General features: G+C 47.5%; 1 protein-coding gene across 3 annotated transcripts in view; it reads right to left on the bottom strand.

The window, feature by feature from the left end:
- The window catches only part of FGD3 (FYVE, RhoGEF and PH domain containing 3), a 40,433-nt gene extending 28,550 nt beyond the window's left edge, over nt 1–11,883 (bottom strand). For 2 of the 3 annotated variants that reach the window (XM_065946740.1, XM_065946741.1), the window contains exons 1-3: nt 7,626–7,745; nt 3,286–3,475; nt 1,950–2,463 (exon numbers count right to left, since the gene is read on the bottom strand). In XM_065946740.1, coding sequence (XP_065802812.1) covers nt 1,950–2,463; nt 3,286–3,475; nt 7,626–7,737 — 816 coding nt within the window. In that variant the 5' untranslated portion in view covers nt 7,738–7,745. Of the gene's footprint in view, nt 1–1,949; nt 2,464–3,285; nt 3,476–7,625; nt 7,746–11,766 lie in introns of those variants that run through there. The other variant, XM_065946742.1, reaches the window with a different exon arrangement.
- Nucleotides 11,884–23,015: the final 11,132 nt, after the last annotated feature.

Genomic DNA, 23,015 nt, shown 5'->3' with positions numbered 1-23,015 from the left:
AAAGCAGTGCTAAGAGGGTCATTTATAGCTGTAAATGCGTACATGTATAAGGAGGAAAGAGCTCAAATCAACAACCTAACTTTGTACCTCAAGATTAGAAAAATAACACACTAAGCACAAAGGAGTCAGGAGGAAGGAACTAACAGATTAGAGCAGAGATAAATGACACAGAGAGTAGAAATACAGTAAAAAAAAAAAAAAAAAAAAAACAGAACTAGCAGTTGTTTTTTGAAAAGATTAACAAAATTGACAAACCAAAAAAATGAGAGAGAAATCAAATAAATAAAATGAAAGAGGAAACATTACAACTGATACCACAGAATACAAGGAATCATAGAGACAGACAATTAAATGCCAACAGTTGAATAAGCTAGAAGACAGATAAATTCCTAGAAACACAACCTACCAAGACTGAATCACGAAGAAATAGAAAATATGCACAGACCAATAACAAATAAGGAAGTTAAATAAACAATAAAGAAACTTCCCAACAAAGAAAAGCCCAGGACCAGATGGTTTCACTGGGAAATTAACACCAATTGTTCTCAAATTTTTCCAAAAAATTCAAAGAATGAGGAACACTGCCTAACTCATTCTACGAGACCAATATTATCTTAATACCAAAGCTTTGGGGTCTTGCTGACTCTGGAGATACTGTCTCTCCCAGGGTACACTGATTCCTAGAGATATAAAGGATTCCCCAACAAGACAAACAGTGTGTTTCAAGTGCAAACCAACCCATCCAGAGCCCACAGCCAACCACCTTCTTTCCTGAATCACACAGGGCCATGTGTGAGGTATCCAGGGACAGCCCCTGTTCGTACAGTCCACTGAAATTATTCAAACTGGCCAATCTTAGGCCTGCTTACTCTGTCTCACCCATCCATCTCTTCAGAAATCACAATAAAGACTCTACTGTAACTTAAATAGTACTTGTACATCAACTATACTTCAATTTAAAAAAAAAATCATTAAGTGATTAAAAAAAAGTTCTTGCTCACAATTTCCACCCCCTCTGTCTTCTGACCCACCCTGGTGAGTTTCTCTCTGGTCCTCCTCGGTATGATGTGCCCCCTCTTCTCCTGAGCTGTGAGTAAAAAACTGTCTTTACACGGAAGTCATCTCCTGACTTGTTGGCTTCGCCATTCCTGAATAATAATAAAACCTAGATTAAAATATGCACCCAGCCCACTTGCTGAGACTTTGGCTTACAACAGCATAGGCCTGTGGCTGCCATTTGCCCACCAACCTGCCTCTGGATGAAGCCGTCTTTGTCAATACCATCTCCAACCAAAGGCCACCTGTGCTTCTCTTGAGACCTAGTCACTTGCAGCTTACCTATGCTGTTCTCCTCCCATGCACATGCGGTCCCTCTAAGCCAGGGCTGTCAGCTTTACTCCCATGTCCCCATGAGTCCCAGCGCAGAGCCCAGAGCCCAGAATGCTAAAGGGACGCAGATGAGCTTTCTCGAACACTGAGCCGCAAGGCATGATCATATCTGCTTCCCTGGGCCATCTGCATGGGGCTCTACTCCCATGCCTGGGCTCCCTTCCCGCCTCTGTACACCCTATGGGCAACCCTAGTGTTTTCCCATTCATAAAACAACGTGATAATCAAGCTGCCTTCTTCACGGGGGTTCTGCCAGGCAGGCAGCAAGCATCGGTGAACAGAGGTGGTGGCAGCGCTGTTTCCATTAAGACTGGGCCACTGTGTGGCCATGGAACTGAGGCTTAGGAGTGAGATCATTGCCTGATGGGTCGGGGAGACCCCTGCTTGCGTGGTCCTGCCCTCGGGCCTACCCACCAAACCATTGCGGGGCTTCTTTGGGAGTGGTGTTTGAGTGTGCACCCTGCTACTGCTACCAGGCCAAGTGGTGGCCCTGGAAACCTCAAATATCCTCAGAGGAGGGCCCTGCAGCCCCTGACACCTGGTACAAGAAGGTGACCTACCTTGGCTGGATCCGTGTCAACCTTAGAAAGGCTGTTCTCGGGGTCTGGCTCCTCACTGCTGCCCTCGCCTGCATCGCTATCAGCCTCCTCCTGTGGAGACTTGCTGCCCAGGGCTGTCCCCGGATGTGGCCCTTTGATGATGGTACCTGGGCCCGCCTCGCCGCTGTCCTCACAGAAGTGCTCGCCGACCACGCTGCAGGACGGGCTGTCTATCCCGCTGTCCCGGTTAGGGATCTTAGAGCTGCTGGCCTCACCCACTGAGCTCACGTCCCCAGCAGAGGCCTGGCTGCCAGGGCTCCCAGAGGCGGGCTCCCTATAGTGAGTTCCAGGCCCGACAGGGAGCGCTGGGAGCTTCCCTGGGTCTGTGCCTGGTTGCTCCAGGGAGGAGTTATTCGGCCCAGCATCTGGCTCCTCTATGGTGGCATTGGGGGCCGGAGGTGTTGAGGAGCCCCCTCCTGGCTCCATCCTCAAAGCTGAGTTCTCCGATCTCTGTGAAGGGCTGGCTGGGGGCTTCCTGTCGGGGAGAAATGAGCGCAGTCAGTACCAGCTGGGCTGTGGACCAGCCCCCTCTGGAGAAAGTCAACATGGGGCTGTGCTTGAAACACCCTTGTCAGCCTTAGCTGGCTTTCGGGCAATGGCAAATACGAAGCATTTTATTTTAAAAGTTAGTTTCTTCATAGAGAAAGAAGGAAGAGAGAGAGGGAGGGAGGGAGAGAGGGAGAAAGAAAGAGAGAGAAAAAGAGACAAAGAAAAGAAGGAAGAAAGGAAAGAAAAAAGAGAGGGTGAAAGAAAAAGACAGGACAGGGAGGAATGACTCCTGTAGCATGAAGCTTCCTGCTCCTGAATGAATTAGAAATAAATGCATAAAATAATAGCAATCACCATCTGGAGCTCCGTGGGTCTGGTCTGCACCCTGCTTTGGCATCCATGACCCTCTATCCTACAAGGTAGCTCTGAGGTGAGGCAGGATACCCATCAAGACCCTCCCTCCATATCATTGTAGATATCCTGTCTGACAGGTGACCTGACACTTTCCAGAGACCCAGGACCTGAGGAGCCTGGGTCTTGGCCCCAAATTCCTCCAGCTGCTACGTTTACACACTGGGGCTGTTTCATGCTCTCTCGTGGTGCCTCTTCTGGAGAACCTTGTGGGGGAAATGCCCTTCAGGTGTCAGCCAGTCAAGTGTCAGACCCGCACAGAGAGGGTCAAAGGTGAGGCTAGCCTGCAGGAGACTGACATTCCCCCACATCTTCTACTTGAACCCGCAGTGGAGCTGCAGAGGAGGACAGCGACCAGGAACAGCAGTCTCTTATTCCTGGGTGACAGGTGGGTTACCTGAGGCTGGAGGACTCCACAAGGGCACCGATGTGAAGGGCGGGTGCCAGGCTCGCTGCTGGCTGCTTTCTGGGTCCTTTGGGTTGGCCAGCCCCGGCCTTGCACGCGACTGGGGGTGGGGGGGGGGGTGCGATTTGCTGAAAATCTTTTTCTTGCCCAGCGGTTTTGAAGTGGAGTAGTTCAGGAGATTCTAAAAAAAAAGGTGAAAAGAGAATGTCAACCACCTCCTTCACTGGCACTTAGAGCAACCTGGGTGACAGACCTAGTTCTCCAGGGAGAAGATGGAAGGGCAGCTTCAGGCCACCACTCAGGGGAGGGGACCGCTGAGCAGGTCGTAGAGGCATGTGGGTAGATGGAACATGGCTGATTTCCTGGCCCCCAGCCCAGGGGAGCATGTATGGCAATGGCCGTGGCACGTAGCAGCTTCTAGGGCCGGCTTAAAACTGGAGCCAGAACTGAGCTTGTCCCCAGTCATGCCATGACTCAGGGAGAAAGGGTCCCTTCGAGTGTGCAGTGCCCATCATGACTGAGGGGACCCAGCAGGCGTCTCCACAACCCTCCCAGACACATGCACTCCCTGCGCTCACAGTCACAATCAGCTCTGCTGTTAGTGGCTTCTTCACACATTCCCTTCCTCCCTCACTAAACAAAGAACCATCAGTGGAGGCATAGGTCCCCCTCCCCTCAAGACACACAATCAGAAAGTTGTCCTGAAGCCTGACCCTTGGCCACCCATGCAGCAGAAGGGCCTCCTGGCAGAGGGTGCTCAGAAGAGAAGTGTGACCCACCTCTGCACGCGCATGGCCTTGAGGGCTGGTGAGGCCCCAGGAGCCGAGCAAAGATCCAGCCCCTGTGAGTTTCCTGCACGTTTGTTTCCCAGTGCAATCAGATTTCTTCTGAGTCAAGTGACACCAAAACCAGTGCAGGGTGCACATTTAGTATTGCTACTGCCACATTCTTCAAGAACTTAATGGGGAGGAATATCAATATTTCTAAACAGAAAATGCATGCTTTGCCGCATTCTTCTCATAGCACAGAAGATAATCTCCAGTTTCTAGAAATCAGACATGACATAGCAATAAAAATATGCCAGATGGAATTCAGGCCACACAGTCAGCTTTGGCATGTCTAGTGCAGCCCTCCGGTGCCAGGATGGGCCTGCTGCAATCACACCTCAGGACCTCCTGCTTCTGGTCAAGACTGAATAAACTGGAATAAATTGGAGCTACTCTCTCACTAAGTCATGGGAAAGCATACGAAGCAGCAGTTTGAGAGACACCTCACCCCAGGCAGCAAAGCACAGTGCTTCTGAAGGTAGAAGCATGTGCAGTGAGCCCCCTGTCACCCCAACTTCCTGCCTGGAGAAGGGGATCCCAGGTCGACCCCTGAGTGAGGAGACAGAGCTGGGCGTCTAGGAACACCAAAGCAGCTGGACGTCACAGGGTAGAGGGCTAGAGAGAGAGCTGCGCGGAGGGAGCGCAGAGAACTGACGAGGGCCCTCGGGATAGCTCAGTGTGTGTGCAAGGAAACTACAAGACTTGAGAAAGAGCTACCTGAGGGGATCACAGGGACATCAACTCAGGCTCACACAAGGCTGGGAATAAGCCTGTTTCCACCAGCCAGATTGAAAACCCCAATATCCGCAGGGACTTAGACAACTTGGAAGGGACTTGCCTCAGTGTAAGGGCATAATTAGCCCCACAGTGAGCTCTACTCAGGTCCCACCTAACAAGTACTGATGACTTTTAACAGGAAAGTCCCTCTGTTTACAAGCAACTTAATAGCATCGCTAAACAATGCTCCAGGAAAATTATAGAAGCACAGACATATTCAGAATCCAGTAAGGTGAAATTTACAGTGTCTGGCATCCAACCCAAAATTACCAGACATAGAGGGTAGGAATACATAACCCACAGTGAGGAGGAAAAATCAATGAATTGAAATTGACCCATATCTGATACAGATGCTAGAATTAGCAGACAAGGTCTTTAAGGCAGCAGCAGTATCTGCTTTATATTCAAAAGGTCAGCAGAGACTCAGAAAATAAAAAAAGATGCATATCCAATTTCTAAAGACGGAAACCACAAGGTGTGAGATCAAAACCCACTGGAAGGGAGTGATGGCAGATTAGACATTAAAGAAGAAAAATTAGTGAGTTTGGAGAGACTATAGAAGCTATCTAAAGTGAAAGAGAGAGTGAATTATGAGATGCAGAAAAACTATGAACAGCATAACACGTGTGTAACCAGAATGTGGAGTGTTTAAAAAGGAGTGAGCATGAAAAATACTTGAGAAAAAAATGGCCAAAGTTGATATCAATTCTACACAAACGTTTTGATCACTGAGGGGAAAAAGGAATACTTCTCAATAATAAGGATGAATCTAGAAAAAATTATTTCAAGTGAAAAAAAGACAAAGGAAAAGGTGCCCACTTGTTTTTCCATTTACATAGAATTCTAGGAAATGTACCCTAACATGTGAAGCCAGAAAGCAGACCAGGATGTTGCCTGGAAGGAGGGGTAGGTGTGATGTGGGGTTACAATGGAACACAAGGAAGCCTTCCAGAGTTGACAGGGGTGCTCATCACACGTGTGTGTGTATGTGTGTGTAAGTTGAAACATCCAATTGTTTTAAACATATGCAGTTAATTGTATGTTGATTATACTTCAAGGAAGGTGATACCTCTGAGTTACATAGACTTGGTGAGTTGCTAACATTCACCAAAGTGTCATTTTCCTTGTTACAGAAGGGACAATAAACTATGCAGAGGACAGTGGTAAGGGGTGTGGCAGGCCCAGAGCCTGGGGAGGATGCAGCAGCCTGGCTTGCCCGGATCCCCGTCAAGGAGAGGAATTGTATCCTTCCTCTGGAGGTCCTTCAGGCATGACCATCTATCTTCCAAGGGTTTTTGTGCAAGGGCAGCTGATCAAGGCTTGGCCAGACTGGGAAACCCGGGTCTCGGCATAAAGATATCCTCCAGGGAGCAGAGTACCTGGTGGAGGGTGGTTCTGGTTGCAGAACAGCTGAGACCACCCTCTTATCTGACTTAGGAAGTTGCAGGATACAGCCCACAGCCTCGATTGGTCTCCCTGCTGCCTTTCCAAGGCCAAGGTGAGTGCAGGGCCGGCCAGCCCAGTTACAGCCTCCCCTCCTCACAGCTCAGAGGAGCGGAGGACTGAGGGAAGGTTAGGGCAGAGGACACACATGTGCAAGGGTGCCCGCCATACACACACACATAAACACACACATATGCACACGCACACACACAGATATACATAAACACACATCCAAGTACACACACATACACACACACACATATCCCATGTGCCTGGGGATGTGCTGAGCGCTTTTGTATGCTTGCTCAGTTGTAGTCACCAAGGTGTGTGACATTCCATGTCTGACAAGGATGCCAAAGCTGATCCTGGCCATGTGGCCTAGGGGAATCAGCACCCAGGAGCTGAGTCTACCAGACATGCTGCTTTGAACCCCCTGGACTGGGTTCCAGGCTCATTCTGACATGCCCAAGGCCAAAGATGTAAAACCATGCAGGAACCAAAGCGTATTTGTCATTTCTATCTTCCCAGCCACTTACCTCTCTCTTTGAAGCCCTGAGCTCTCTGAGCTGAGAGCCCACCCTAGGTGAGTTGAGCCTGCTACTGGACTCAGCCAGGGCCCAGGGCCCCTGACGCCCAAGGCTGCCACCAGCCAGTATCAAAGGCCCCAAACCTGGGACCAGGCGAGGTATGGGGACTGAAGAAGTACGGAGAAATTAAATGTGCCCCACTACTGAGCGCACTGTGCAGCCAGTGGATAGGGTAGCAGGAGGGGTGTGGTCCCTGCCCTGGCGTCCCCAAACTGCTTGGCAGCTGCCTGAGACAAACAGGGATAGTCCTGCAGATGGGCCACAATTCTGCTCCACCAGACGCTGGACATCCCCACCAGACGCTGGATGCAGAGCAGGAGCTCCCACTAAAATCATCACTATGCCCATCTCACTTGCTGCCTGTCACCTGGTATCTTGGAGGCCCCAAGTGGGCAGGGATCTCCACCGCTTTGTCACTGACATGGCTTCGTGGCCCCGGAACACGCGGACCCAGCTGACAGCTATCAGCAGCCATCAGAGGTATGAGCCTGAGAGGAAACCTTTGAAACAGTTCTGGCCCTGACTGGCTACAGTCCCAGAGAAACCCTGAATGAGAGCCACTGGAATGCACCCCACCAGCTCCAGAATCATGAGAGATGATAGTGCTCAGTGGGGTGGTTGCTTACGTGAAGGAGGGAATCCAAACAGTACTGAAAGCACCCTGGGGCAATTCCAGAAACTGCTATGCGGCACACACCTACGTACAGCTTGCAGGCTGAGGGGTAAGGCTGCAGAAACCTCCGAGGCTCTATCAGGGGTGACAAAGGTCTGGTTGTGCTGGCCCTGCCAGATGCAACAATCGATGGCATGCCTGTAAAGCTGCTCCATGACCCAGAGGTGCCTGCACTCCAGTGTTAGGATCCAGAAGCACAATACTTGTCTTGGGGCCTCAGCCTAGGAAGTACTCTGGCTGGTACAGTCTGTGGTCTCCATCCTGTGTGCTGAGAACCCAGAGATGGACACAGACACTGGGGTGCCATATGCTTCAAAATTCAGCGGGGGTCAACGGGACTTCAAGGCAGAATGGAGCTAGCAGAGCGAGAAGGAAAGGACACTGGTCAACAGCACTGGACCCGACAACAGTTCCACAAAGATTCTTAAAGCCCAAGGCAGCACACAACACTCTACCTCCAACTAGCTATATCATCCCCTTTTAGTGGTCCTAACAGACAAACATGGGCACCTCACCAGGCTGATGACCTTCAGCCATTAGCATCACCTGAAGCTCCTAGTTCCCCATCACAGGACCTGCTTAGCTACAGAAGGAGTTGGTGAAATCACACAATGAGCCCAGTAGTGATGACATGTGCCCAGAGGGGGGTTGACAGAAGTTCAGGGAAAACAAATCCAAGAATGCGCTGGGTACAGTGTAAGGAGCTATGACTAGAAGGGCCACATGCAGAGCTACACTGTATGCAGGCAGGTGTGTCTGGGAAACAGATCACTGTGATGTTTCTTTCTTTCTCTCTTCTTTGGCCGTGCTGCATGGCATGTGGGATTTTAGTTCACCGACCTGGGCTCCAAACCATGCCCCCTGCAGTGGAAGCGTGGAGTCTTAACTACTGAACTGCCAGGGAAGTCCCTGTAGTGCTTCAACTTAATCTTTTTGCTTACGTATATATTTACTATTCTTCTTTATTTCCTAATTTTTCTATTTTTAAATTTTTTATGCTTATTTCTGATTCATATTTTGTTTATGTTTTTATTTTACTTTCATCTAGAAGGAGAATAAGTATAAATATTACAGATACTATGCATTGCCATACATCAAAAGCAACTACAGAAATAAAATCACAACCTTGGAAATAAAATAAAACCCTTTCTTGCATAGGCAGCTATGATAAAGCGAGCAGAATCTCAGGAGTGAGCACTGCAAAATTATTGAAGCTTTGCTGTATTTTTTAAATGTTTTGCAATAAAGTTTTTTGGGAAAAGAGCTTATCCTCACAGCACCCAAGACCCCTATGCCCACACTCAGGGTAAGGCAACAGGGGCTCCTTGTTCCATTCTGACCTCTCCCAGGGGTCGCCCTGGGCTCACTAAATAGTCCTCTCTACTTTTAATTGTGTTTAAATTTTTTATTTAAAAAATCAATGAATCAAAACAGATAAGAACTTTCCAACAGCTTCCAGTTGACACTGAAAACCCTAACACAGATATGACTCTGCCTCTCCCTCCACACTGAGCCACTTCAGGGGCCTTTGCAAGGCCCTCTGGAGGAACAGCCTAGCCCAGCACCCCGCACTCATTCCCTGCTCTGTGATAGGCCTTCCTCAGAAGAGAACTCCCTCCTCCATAGCTCCTACCCGCCAGGCTCACCCACACCTCCCCACTCCTCTCCCCACCGGCTGCAGACCACACAGGTGGAAATCTTACCTCCTTCGTGTGGTCTGCCACCTGGCAAACAGCAGGTCTCAGTAAGCATGTTCAGTGAGTAAGTGAATAGATGAATTTGAATCAGCATCTCAGTTTTATTTCCTTCTAATGTGTACTTTTATATAGCCCTACAAAAATATGCTCTGGTCAAGTCCAAATTTTTGAAAACACAAAATGCAAATCAAGATTACAGAAGGTCAAACCCAATCTCCTACTGTCCATCACTTGACAGCCCCACATCATCTCATCTAACTGCACAGTGACCATCTCAGGTAATTACAGTGAAATGGAGGCCTAGACGGTGGATTCACACCCTCAAAGCTACATGGCTGCACCAACAAGAGCTCTGTATCCTGGACACCAAGGGGCTCCAAGTAGCCCCCACCAAACCCCCCAGAAGTGATGCACAAGGTTGGTTACCATCCACTTCACTGGGAACGTAGGCAACCAGTCATCACTACCACACATAAGGGCTCAGACAGGGGACAGCAACCCAGACAGAGGGAACAGTGTCCCAACAGAGGAAACAGCATCTCCGGTAGAGGGAACAATATCTCAGACAGAGAGAACAGTATCACAAGCAGAGGGACCAGTGTCCCAGACAGAGGGAACAGCCTCAGACAGAGGGAAGGGCCCAAAGCAAACAAGAGTGAGTCATGCCATCTGAAGAGCTGGCAGTGTGCCTAGGTGTGTGAGCCCAGAGGGGGAGGGGACAGGATTTGGCGGTTGGAGCCAGGATGGATCTCATAGCTGTAGGCAGCCAGGGGGTCAGGCAGGTGAGTGACACTCCATTCAGGTTTGGGTTTCACATCTGTGCTATGGCCAATATTGCTCCAAGGTGCATTTTTACTCCTAGGCTCATCCACTTTTCCATGGACATGTTTCCTCATCTGTCAGTGGGGTCATCAGAGCCCACCTGGAGCAGGTGGCAAGCAAGCAGAAAGGCAAGTGTTCCTGGCACATGACTGTGATCCCGGCATGCTCCTGGAGACTCCTCTGTGATCACTGTTCTGAGTTCAGCAACAACCCCTACCCTAGGCTCTCAAGGGGCTCAGGGCAGCAAGGCCTCACCCTTCCTTGGGGCCTTGCTCAGCGCCTCATCTCAGCTCTAACCTCAACAGACCTACCGCAGTCTAGGCTTCTGTGTGTGCAGAGCTTACAATCCTGTCCAGCTTTGGGGACCATTGCATATTTGGAGGTGCTGGTTTTGTGTGGAAACAGACATCAGTGCGAGTTGCGGAACCAGGGCCTCTGGCCTCCTGCAACTACCCAGCCGAAGACAAACCACTTCCTCCCCTCAGCACCCAGCCCCACCCAGCCCCAGGGCCACTTGTCAATCAAGTTTTCAGGCTCTAAAGGTTTGAGTTTGGGCCCAGCTTGTCAGCTTACACTTCATGGTCGGGGCCTTAGTTTCTCAGTTTCCTCTTCTAAAAGAGTGGTGGAGCAGAGTCACCGTGGGATTTGTCTGAGGACTAATGTGAGTAACAGCAGAGCTTCCCTGAGCACACCCAGCCTCCCAGGGCTGTGCTCACCTCTGGAGCCTGGCACCACTCAATCCCACTTCACCCATGGGAAAGTTGGGTGGTAGAATCAGTGACCCATAGTCACAGAGCCGGGGGAGGGACTGCAAGCCAAATGTCCCAGTGGGCCATGAACATCACCAGGATACCAGCCACCTGCTGCCACATACTCAGGTTCCCTCCTCCAATGAAAACCCCAGACCCATCTTTCCACCTCCCAAGGGGAATCCACAGCACCTCACTGACCCCAAGAAACTCTAAACGGGCTGATGGTCTGCCATCACAGGGACTCCCACGCTGCAAACGCCAGAGGGTCCTGGGAGCCGACTGCTCTGGGTACAGTTGCCCTAGAACGCACCCCCTCAGTACAACTGGCACAAACACAGCTGCCTCTGGCACCCCATGGCTGCCCATCACCCTCCCCGAGGCCAGGGTGGCCTGGCCACCATCCTTCACTCTCTGGGCACAGTATGGGGTTCTGAAGAGGCTCTGACAGGCTCAGCCTTCTCTCCTAGCAGCCCATCACAGACAGGCCCTGTCAGGACCTAAAATGCAGATTGCAGAGGAATCTTCTGAAGCCCCACAGTCTCTAGGGACTGTGTGTGGGACCACTTATCCCTTCTCCATAGGTCCAGTCTATTCAGGGACCCCAGCCCTCAGGTTCATCTTCCTAGAGTCTAAACTGCCACAGGCCACTCAACAGTGTGCTGGTAAGTATGTTCACTCACTGCTCAACGACTAGTTACAAATCGTGCCAGAGGCACCAGAGGAAGACACCGCTCACAAGACGCTGCTTGGGGCCACCACGGCAGCTTCCTGCCTTCGAGACATCCGACCCCAAATGACTACTGCTCTGAACTTTCCCTGACCCCGAAAGTGCCCCTTACGGGACCAGCAGAGGCTCTCTGGGCTGGCGAAGACCCTGGAGCCAGCACCACTCACCTGTCTTCTGTGGCGCACGTACTTCTCTCCAGGACTGACTTCAGGCAGCAGCAAAACACAACTTCCTTTTGCTGGTTTTCGCAATATGGGCCACTAAACGACTGTGCATTTGCATTTCCGCACTATCACACACTCAAGCTCACTGGTTCTCCCCTTGCCTTACATGCAAAACTACAGCCCCAATCGGCTGGAATGCTGTCCGAGGACCAGGCGATGCTGGCCGCAAGGTGGCCTGCGGTGGTTTAAAGTTTAACAGGCTGCTCTGGGTGCCCCGAGTGTTTCCGCTGTGGCGGCTACAGCCGTCCTGCCTCTGCCTCTGTCGGTTTTTCTAAGCAGACTTCCAGGTGCCCGTCTCTCAGACCTTCAGAGAGGGGGCATCCAGTGGGTTCAGGGTCTGAGCAGCGGGGCTGGCTCCAGACCATACAGGCTGTGGCTCCTAGATCAAAGAAATGGCCCAATGGGCCACCAGAGGCTTTCTTGAATTTTCTTGGGTGGCAACAGTGAAAAATGTCCATAGACTGTTGGAAAATTGAAAATGGATTGTTTCAAGGTGCTCCCAGGAATGAAGTCAGTCGTCCCCCCCCAACCCTAATTTCCTGAGGAGACCTGTCCCATATTTGATGATCTGGCTGCTCCAGCCAGATCCAGCCCTTCCTAGCACCCACAGAGAGGGCTCCATGACTTTTAGTGAAAAGTAAATATATGAAGATACAAGATTGCTACAAGGCTTAGACCACAAATTCTGGTTTAAATGATGGATTCTTTACCCAGACTTATATGCTTTTTAAAAAGCAAAGAGATTTCTCTGGACCTTGGTTTCCTTGTTGTATGGGGGTCGCCATAGAGCCCCCTCAGAGGCAATACCTCACACACAGGGATCGTGTGAGTATAACGAATGAAATCATTGAAGGGGCCAGTTAATGAGATAATTTCTCCAGTCCATACTGACCTCCCTTGGCACACCACACAGCCGTGTTTCTCCATGGGTTCCCAAGGGATGCCCACACCAGCTGGAGAGGGGATTTGCTTCCACCCTCTGTTCTTCTAAATATTTACCAGTTGTTTGGGAGGGGTAGTCTGAGAGATGCTACCCACTTTCACCTCCAAATGTTCTTCCTTTCAACCAAAGACTTGAAGAATTCTATGAACAAGACTCTGATAAGCTCTTGCTCACCTCCATGGCTCATGGCAGTGAAATCCACCATGTGCCAGGCCCTATGGATAGGACCACCTTGGACCCAGGTCCAACTCCAGAATACAGGAGTGTATCTTCTCCAGGAATCTGAAGACCAGCATTAAGATGAGTTCCATCTGGCCCCCAGCCATCACTGTGGACTGAGAGCAGCTCAGTCAGCACGTGATGGAAGAGAGGGCGGTCTATGTCTCAGGGGTACCTGGTTTTGCATCCTGGCTGAGGGGGTGTGTCACCCCCACACATCACGGAGCCCCTTGGAGCCCCAATTCTTCTCATAAAATGGAGATAATACAGGATGCATGGTTGGAGTTTTGTGAGGAAAGAGAGCTTGGCCTGGGGTAGATCAGCCATCCGAGTGCTTCCAGCCCAGGCTGGCAAGGACGGTGCCTGCCACCATCGCCCAGCACAGCCCTCCCCCTTGTTGACATCCCTAAGCCAGAGGACTGGCAAGGGGACTCATCAGGACCTGGAGACCCAAGTCCAGATCTCTGCTGCACAGAAATGGCCCAAGAAGGCAGAGATGAACCTTGGCAGCACAGCAGCAGACCAGGTATAATGATCCAGGGGTCATGTGGGGGCAGAGTATGCTGAAAAGAAGAACTGGGGTAAAGTGCCCTCTCATCGTGGGGGCAGGGGATTCTCCACTGGGAGTCACACCCTCCAATAAGAAGAATGCCCCAAGAAGGATCTTGGTGGCCCCACTCTGCTGCAGCTGTGCCCACTTTGAATAGGGTTGCTGCAGTAATGCCGTCAATAGGACACTGCAGAAATGTCAAGGGTTACTTCTGAGACCAGGTCAGTCACCACATTGCAGCTTCTGCCTTTCTCTCTTGGGGCACTTACTCTGAGGGAGCCAGCCACCATGTCATGATGGTGCTCAAGGTGCTCTGAGGAGAGCCCTGTGTGGGGAGGAGCTGGACCCTCAGCCAAAAGCCGGCACCAAATTGCCATGGATTAGTGAATCATATGGACGTGCACCCTTGGCCCCAGTCAAGTCTTTGGGTAAGACTACAACCTCACTAAGGTCTCCAAGCCAGAGACAAACTGCACCAAAATTCCTGACTCACCAAAACTGAGTTGGTAAGTGATGTCTTACATCACTCAGTTTTGGACATTTCATTATGCAATAGATAGATCCATTATGCAATGATGTAAAATGGTCATCAGGAAATGCACGAAGGGTGACTTACGGTCAGGGGGCATCAGCCCAAAGTGAAGAGATGACTACAGGGTATTAATGGCACACAGTGCTATTTCTCTATCCAGTTATTCCAATAATGACCCAGTGATTCAAACTGTGTCCTCATCCCTGAAGGGTTCCCTGGTAACAATGGTGAAGGCTCTGCCCTTCACCACTCTTTGTGACCGTGAATAGCTTCATGAGTCAGAGGCTCTTCAGCGGAAGGCCAGGTTCCCCAAACTGCATCCCTCTGCCCATCCATCCTCCAAAGGGGACGCTCACTCCTCCCCCAAGCTGCTCGCCACACAGGAAGCAGCACTGATCATGAGTGCTCTCCCACATGGTTGGTCCCTGCTTTGCCCCAGAAACTCCCAGCCCCACCTAGCAGGACAGCTGGCAAAGACTGAGGGACAGCCCATCTGAGGAAGGCAGAGGAACCCTGAAAGCTGTCACTAAAAGGGAACTTGTGGAATCAAAGGCTGGAGAGAGTAGGTGAGCAAAGACCTTTCTACCAGGGGAATATCCATTCATTTCACTCAAGAGGTGATCCAAAGGGAGAGGGCCCCAAGCCAGCCAAGAGAAACTGATTTGGGGCACGGTGAATGGGGCCCAGCCCATATCCTAACATGGGGCTGCTGCTTAGCGCCAAGGCCACACAGAGGAGGATATGACAGTCTCTTGGAATAAGGGACTGGTCAGAGAGGAACCCAGGAAGATCTCATGATTTGACTCCTTCTGTGTTATGATTTCTATTCATCTTGTGTGAAACTCATAGGACTTAAACTACATTAAATAATTCAAGATGCAGTCACAGTGGCAAATGTGAATTTCCTTACTAGTTGTTTTGAAATGTACAACATAGCACTCTGAGTGTCAAAGTGTAATAAATTGAGAGTGTCAACAGAGATAAGGCACTTGTTTGGCAGCATCCTAGGAAAGACTGGGAACAGAAGGGGTGATTGATAGAGACAAGACCCCCGGAGTAACTGTTACATCTACTGATTGACTTCTTAAAAGCTCAGACCACTGAGCCAAATGACTTAACACCTCTTTGCTGGAGGACCCAACTCCACACTGCTGAGTGCTGTTCCAGATAGCCCTGCCAGAGGCTTTGCAGAAGCAAAGCCACTTCCCACTCACGCTTGGTCAAGGGCTCCACTGCTGTACCAGAGACTGATGGTCATGCTGAGATACCTCCTTCCGGGACTTTCTCCTGGAGTGATTTGTTACCCCCTTTCCTATTTTCTCCCTACTTTGACTAAGCTGTGTTGTGACCTGATGGTGTGCAACAAACTGTGAGGTGAGTGTTGGTTGCATTTTGTGTGCCTCCAATCCTGTGATTGTTACCTGGTCTTACTGCTGTGCCCTCAACAAACGGGTCTGCACAAAGAACAGTGGAAAGAGTGAAGAAAGAGACCTGGGGTGGTAAAATCCAGGATTTAAGGAGTCTCTGTATATATTTGTTTGTCTCTATGTACATTAGTTTCCTGCTCAGACCTGAACTCCCTGATTCACTGTTTACTCCAGAAGTGTATACACCTGTTGTGTCCCAGCTCAAGGGACACAGAGGTCACCCAAAACGGGTATTTTTATAGTATAAAATATTAAACATGAAATGGCCACATATAGTTGTATCTTATCTGCATTTATTTGAGCATGAGGAATATGGGACAGTACTGAGAGTGAAGTGACCACGTCTTATTTCTCCCAACCTCCCCTGCAGACGGTGGGCCATGTTGCCAGCCCTGGGCAATGGGAATGACATGCTCCCTTCAGGCTTGGCCTCTCAAAAAATGTTCTCAAAATCTTCCAGTTCACTCTTCCCCATCTGCCAGGCAAATGCATAGAAGTCGGGCCAGTAGCCATCAGATGACGGGGACTGGACTCCAGACTGTCGACGAGCTAAGCTGGACTGTGTCTCCCGTTAACTCCTTCTCTGTGGGGACGTGAGCTAGGAATGGTCACAGGGGAAATTTGCACAGTATCTGGGAGATGAAAGTGAAGCAATGCCTCCCTTTCTGAAGGTCATTGTGATTAGATGAGAGAGACCCAAATGAGAGCCATAGAAGATTCCAGTTCATCCCATTCCTCTCTGCTCTCTGTCCAGCGCTGCATCTCCCAATCAACAGTGCCCCTTCATGGTTCTTGTCTGCTGGCACACCTGCTAGCAGACCCTTCTTTCCTAGCTGGTATTTACTAAGCACATACCTGAGCCAGACTCCACCTGTACTGGATTTGTCAGGTAACTTGGCACCCATTCGCCCACCCCAAATGCTGCTCGGAGTCAGATCAACTGCCAGGGTCCTTTGAGCATGCAGAAGTTTCACTGGCTGTGGACATCTGATGGCCCCAGAACATGCAGAGTCAAACATGTGGTCAAGCGTCACTGAGGTTTTCCTGCAGACAGGGGACAACAGAAGCACTAGCTCTGGGCAAAAATCACCTCTCACCTGTACTGTATGTGGCATTGAGCTTTGAGATCGTAACTAAGCCCATGTGAGATGCTGAAGATGTTTAAGGCACTTTCATGGGAACAAATTCAGATTTTACTGACAGTTGCCAGCAATGGAAAAGCACCTGCTAGAAAAGGGAAGGCCTAGCCCGCCTGCATACATTCTGAGTGGGCGTTCAAAGATCTCAAATCCTCTGGCCATAGCAGGGTGGAGAACAGAGGCTCCGGCTTCCTTGTCACCAGAAGTGGCAGGGCTGGGTGTAGCTTCATCCTCTCGCCTGTACTGATCTGAGCTGAACTAGCTCTTGCTGTCCTGCAGTACTGTAGGTGTAAGCAACCTCTCCTGGGACACTCCTGTGAGCTATCAGATGTCCATTCTAGACCATGGGCATTGAGCAATCACTGCTTTGGTACTGGGCAACTTGGAATACACCCGGGGCAGCCAATCTTCTGGATGGTCCAAGAGCTGTCAGCTCCACTGTTCTCCCATCAGAGACCCTACTCTCAGCCTTGCTACTGGCCCCTGTATGCACCCCCTCACCTCCGCCCCACAGTCCCCCTGTGTCCTTGGGGATCAGAACCACACAGTCAATACCACTTCAGCATCCCTGATAGGGTATCCTCTGCCATCACAGTGACCCAGAGCGGGCATCAGCAAATCCCTTCTAACCAGCCAGGTAGCAGGCAGCCCTTACTGCACAGCAGTGCAAAACCAAAAAAAGGGCCTGCAAAGTAGTTCTGACCAACAGAGGAAGTACCATTGTTCCAGCACCTTTAGAAATTTTGTCAGAACATTTAAAATCTCACACTGTTACTATAAATACAGAAAGATGAAAAATAGTAAAACCAACATTCATTCATTATGTTGTGATAAGACATTAAAAACATTAAGAATTAAGGTACTTTATTTCTTCATATAAAAACTTACATTGTTAAAAAAAAAACTTATACAAAGAGAAACTAATTCTCTCTTCAATTGCTCAATCTGTTACAACTGCTCTATTGTAAACAAATGTACCACTCTGGTGGGAGACACTGTTAATAAGAAAGTTATATATGTTCAGGGGTGGGGAATATATTGGAATATCCCTTTTCCCTCTTAACATTACTGTGAAAGTAAAACCACTCTAAATTTTTTTTTTAATTTAAAAATCCAATATAGTAAATAAAATACGATACCCCAGATTGGATGCTGGTGAAATCTGGCTACAAACTGTAGTTTGTGGTATTTAAATGTCAGGCGAGTGTATGCTCCTCGGTTCTTTGTCTCGTCACAACAAAGTTTTGGAGTGACGCTACCAATGCCAATTTCTTGGCAGATGGAACCTGGTTTTGTAGATACCCATGTTGTGGCAAGCTGGGTGAAGGTTATAGGAATTTATATTATCTTTGCAGCTTGTCTGTACATCTAAAACTACTCCATAATCTAGGGATTATAAATTCAGTACTGAATATTTTAATGAGATGGAACAATCCTGTTGTAAGGCCATGAGCAAGTTAGCTTTATCTCAAAATCTTGCCTCTTATGACATTTCACATTCTAAATAACTGTCTAGTTCATGTGTCAGTGAGGCAGCATGAAAGACAAAAAGATGATAAAAACAGCTACCAAATGTAAAGCAATTTATTTACTGTTACCAGATATGTGGAGTTAGATGAGTTAATTTGACTCAACCTAAATTTGGCTTTATTGAAAAATGGTTCAGTTTTTTAATTTTTTTAAGATTCAGATGGCTGATCTGATCTGCCGTCAGATGAGCCACTATCATTTGGACCAGACGAGGATGCTGCTGAGTGGAACTGTGAAATGATCCAGAACCCAATAGCTCTGGGCAAAGGTCAGGAACAGATAATCACAGAAAAGGGGAAGTGGCTCCACCTCATATGTAATGAGGGAACTACAGATCACAGTTACACTGAGATAACTTTTCTCCCAGTCAGACTAGCAGACTGAGGGAGGAGGGAGGTAAGGCATGGGAGGAGGCTCTTTCCACGTGGCACCGGTGGGAGAGTGAACCGGCACGTTTGCCCTTTGACCCGGCATTCACCTCTCTGGTGAACGCAGGCATTCTGCAGACACAGTTCTGCAGGCTCACCTGCACAAGTATACAACAACAGTGCGTCATGCAGTTCCCTGCATCAGGGCTGGTAAGAGCAAGGCTGGAAACAACCAAGACACGCCTAGGAGGGACTTGCTGATAAACCACATGGCCACCTGCTGACTGCATAGGGAAATATGCACAATGAGGGGGATCTGGCAGAACTGCCTTAAAGGATGAAGCAGCTAGTCACTAAAATGGAATGATCAGAGCCTGAGTGACACAATAGGAAGTACCTAGCCACAAAATGTTCCATCTGTGAGCTCTGAAAGTTGTTTTTTTTTTTTTTAAGATGGTTCTGACCAAAAAAAGTCTGCCTAAATATACAGAGAGAAAGAGGGAGTAAATATGGAAAAATGTTGACACTTTCTTAATCAATTCGTATAATTTTTCTGTAAGTTTGAAAATGTTTAAAAGCAGTTTAAAATGGGTTATCTATACAGAACAAGAGGAAAGGGAGGATGAAGATAGGTGTAGGAGTGAGGTTTCTCTTGTATCATTTTATTTTTCTAGCCATATAATCATATTAGCCATTTTTTCATTTAATCATTTTCTCAGAATAAGATAATTAAACAAAAAATTCTGCTTCTTCATATGATTTGTCTCCATGACAAAGCACAGAAGCAAGACATGAGATAGCAACTCCAGAGGCCCCAAAGGCTGGAGGTTGACTTGGAAAGGGGCAGTATAGTGCCTGGGGTGCACCCCCTGCTCCGTACCTTCTTGTGCAAAGCAGTCTGGAGCCTCGACCAAAACAAGGATGGCAACACACAGCTTACACTCCCACCCGGCCATGCCCACTCCAGGTGTCAATCCTTCATGCTCACACAGATGAGAAAGGACATGCAATACAGTCATAACTGTAATAGGTGAGAATTGGAGGGGTTCTGTATGTCCACCAACAGAGAACTAATTCAATAGATTACCACAGCACAGGTCTTACTATAAAATATAAAATGATTTAATTTATTAAGTAAAATGATTACTGTAATAATATTAAGTACAGAATCACGACACTGTGATGATATTGGCATTGTTGTTGTTCAGTCAACAACAAAAGAGTTGTTTGACTCTTTGCAACCCCATGAACTATAGCATGCTGGGCTTCTCTGTCCTTCACTATCTCCCAGCATATTGGCATGCAGATAGAGAAATAAATCAATAGAACAGAATAGAGTCCAGAAATGGACTCACGTTCACTTGGTCAGGTGATTTTCAGTGAAAGTGCCAACAGCTGTCAATGAGAAAGGAAAAACCACTCAACAAGATGGAATGATTGGTTATCTAGATGGGAAAATGAACCTTGACTCACCACTGACACCACACATGTGAAAATAACTAGAAGTGAATCACAGTCTTAACTGCAAACACCAAAACTAAAACTAAATAGGTGAAAACATACATGCATTAGAAATAAGCAACAATTTCTTAGGCTATAAAAGACACTAGCCATACAATAAAAACTTGATAAATGAATTTCATCAACCTGAACAACCTGTGCTCATCAAAAGGCTCCATTAAAAAAATGAAAAGGCAAATCATAAAAAGAAAGAAAATATTTGTAATACATCTATCTGACAAATGACTTGTATCCAGAATATATAAAGAATTCTTACAAAGACAGTATGGAGATTCCTCAAAAAACTGGGAGTAGAACTACCATATGGCCCAGCAACCCCGCTACTTGGCATATATCCTGAGGAAACCAAAATTAAAAAAGGCACACGTACCCCAATGTTCACTGCAGCACTACTTACAATAGCTGGGACATGGAAGCAACCTAGACGTCCATCATCAGATGAATGGATAAAGAAGCTGTGGTACATATATACCCTGGAATATTACTCAGCCATAAAAAGGAATGCATTTGAGTCAGTTCTAGTGAGGAGGATGACCCTAGAGCCTATTATACAGAGTGAAGTAAGTCAGAAAGAGAAAAACAAATATTGTATAGTAACACATATATATGGAATCTAGAAAGATGGTACAGATGAACCTATTTACAGGGCAACAAGGGAGACACAGATATAGAGAACAGACTTATGATCACAGGTCGGCAGTGGGGGAGGAAGGAGAGGTTGGGACAAATGGAGAGAGTAACAGGGAAGCATATATACTACCATGTGTAAAACAGATAACCAATGGGAATTTACTATATGACTCAGGGAACTCAAACTGGAGCTCTGTAACAACCTAGAGGAGTGGGAAGTAGGGGGAGGGGATCTGGGAAGGAGGTTAAAGAGGGAGGGGACACATGCATACCTATGACTGACTCGTGTTGATGTATGGCAGAGGTCAACACACTATTGTGAAGCACTTTTCCTTCAGTTAAAGATAAGTTAAAAAGAAAAAAGAATTCTTACAAATAAAAAAAAAAAAGACAAGTGATCTAATAAAAACAATTTTTTTTTTCCTGGAACTCTCTTGCTTTTTTAATTTTTTTTCTTCACTTTTTAATTTTTTTCCATTTATTTTTATTAGTTGGAGGCTAATTACTTTACAATATTGTAGTGGTTTTTGTCATACATTGACATGAATCAGCCATGGATTTACATGTATTCCCCATCCCGATCTCCCCTCCCACCTCCCTCTCCACCCGATTCCTCTGGGTCTTCCAGGCCCGAGCACTTGTCTCATGCATCCTACCTGGGCTAGTGATCTGTTTCACCCTATATAATATACATGTTTTGATGCTGTTCTCTCAAAATATCCCACCCTCGCCTCCTCCCACAGAGTCCAAAATTCTGTTCTGTACATCTGTGTCTCTTTTTCTATTTTGCTTATAGGGTTATCGTTATCATCTTTCTAAATTCCATATATATGCATTAGTATACTGTATTGGTCTTTATCTTCCTGGCTTACTTCACTCTGTATGATGGGCTCCAGTTTCATCCATCTCATTAGAACTGATTCAAATGAATTCTTTTTAATGGCTGAGTAATATTCCATGGTGTATATGTACCACAGCTTCCTTATCCATTCATCTGCTGATGGGCATCTAGGTTGCTTCCATGTCCTGGCTATTATAAACAGTGCTGCGATGAAAAATGGGGTGCACGTGTCTCTTTCAGATCTGGTTTCCTCGGTGTGTATGCCCAGAAGTGGGATTGCTGGGTCATATGGCAGTTCTATTTCCAGTTTTTTAAGAACTCTCCACACTGTTTTCCATAGTGGCTGTACTAGTTTGCATTCCCACCAACAGTGTAAGAGGGTTCCCTTTTCTTCACACCCTCTCCAGCATTTACTGCTTATAGACTTTTGGATAGCAGCCATCCTGACTGGCGTGTAATGGTACCTCATTGTGGTTTTGATTTGCATTTCTCTGATAATGAGTGATGTGGAGCATCTTTTCATGTGTTTGTTAGCCATCTGTATGTCTTCTTTGGAGAAATGTCTGTTTAGTTCTTTGGCCCATTTTTTGATTGGGTCATTTATTTTTCTGGAATTGAGCTGCAGGAGTTGCTTGTATGTTTTTGAGATTAATCCTTTGTCTGTTGCTTCGTTTGCTATTATTTTCTCCCAATCTGAGGGCTGTCTTTTCACCTTGCTTATAGTTCCCTTTGTTGTGCAAAAGCTTTTAAGTTTAATTAGGTCCCATTTGTTTATTTTTGCTTTTATTTCCAATATTCTGGGAGGTGGGTCATAGAGGATCCTGCTGTGATTTACGTCGGAGAGTGTAAAAACAATTTTTTGAGGAAAAATTAAAGTAAGTACTCGACTAAGTTATTTAAATAGAAAAAAGCACATGGGAAAGTGCTCAACATCACCTGTCATCAGGGAAATGCAAATTAATTTCACAGTGAGATATCACCATGCCCCACCTGTAGGGCTACAATGTAAAAGACTGACAGTACTAAGTGTTGACAAGAATGCTGAGCAAACAAATCTCATATAGTGTTGGTGGAAGCATAAAATTTTACAACTGCTTTGGAAAACTGCTTGGCATTTTCTTATGAGGTTAAACATACATTTGCCCTGTGACCCAACAATGGCACTCCTAGGGGGTCTACCCAAGAGAAAACATTTGTCCTCACAAAGACCTGGTCACAAAAGTCTATAGAAGCCCTGTTCATAATAGTTCAAAACTGGAAAAAAACCCAAGTGGCCATCAACAGGAGAATGAATAAATGAAGTGTGGTATAACCATAGTCTGAAACAAAATGGAATGAATTACTGACATAACCAATGATATGCTTGTATCTCAAAATAAGCCAAGCAGAAAAGGTTGCTTTTGATGAAGTTGAACTAGTTCACAGGCAGAACTAGTCTATGAAGTTGAAGTAGTGATAATCTCTGGGGCTCTGGGTTGACAGGGTGGGTATT

Source organism: Muntiacus reevesi, chromosome 10 (assembly GCF_963930625.1).
Source record: "Muntiacus reevesi chromosome 10, mMunRee1.1, whole genome shotgun sequence".
In the NCBI taxonomy this organism is placed as follows: Eukaryota; Metazoa; Chordata; class Mammalia; order Artiodactyla; family Cervidae; genus Muntiacus; species Muntiacus reevesi.
This window is presented reverse-complemented; position numbering and strand designations above follow the sequence as displayed.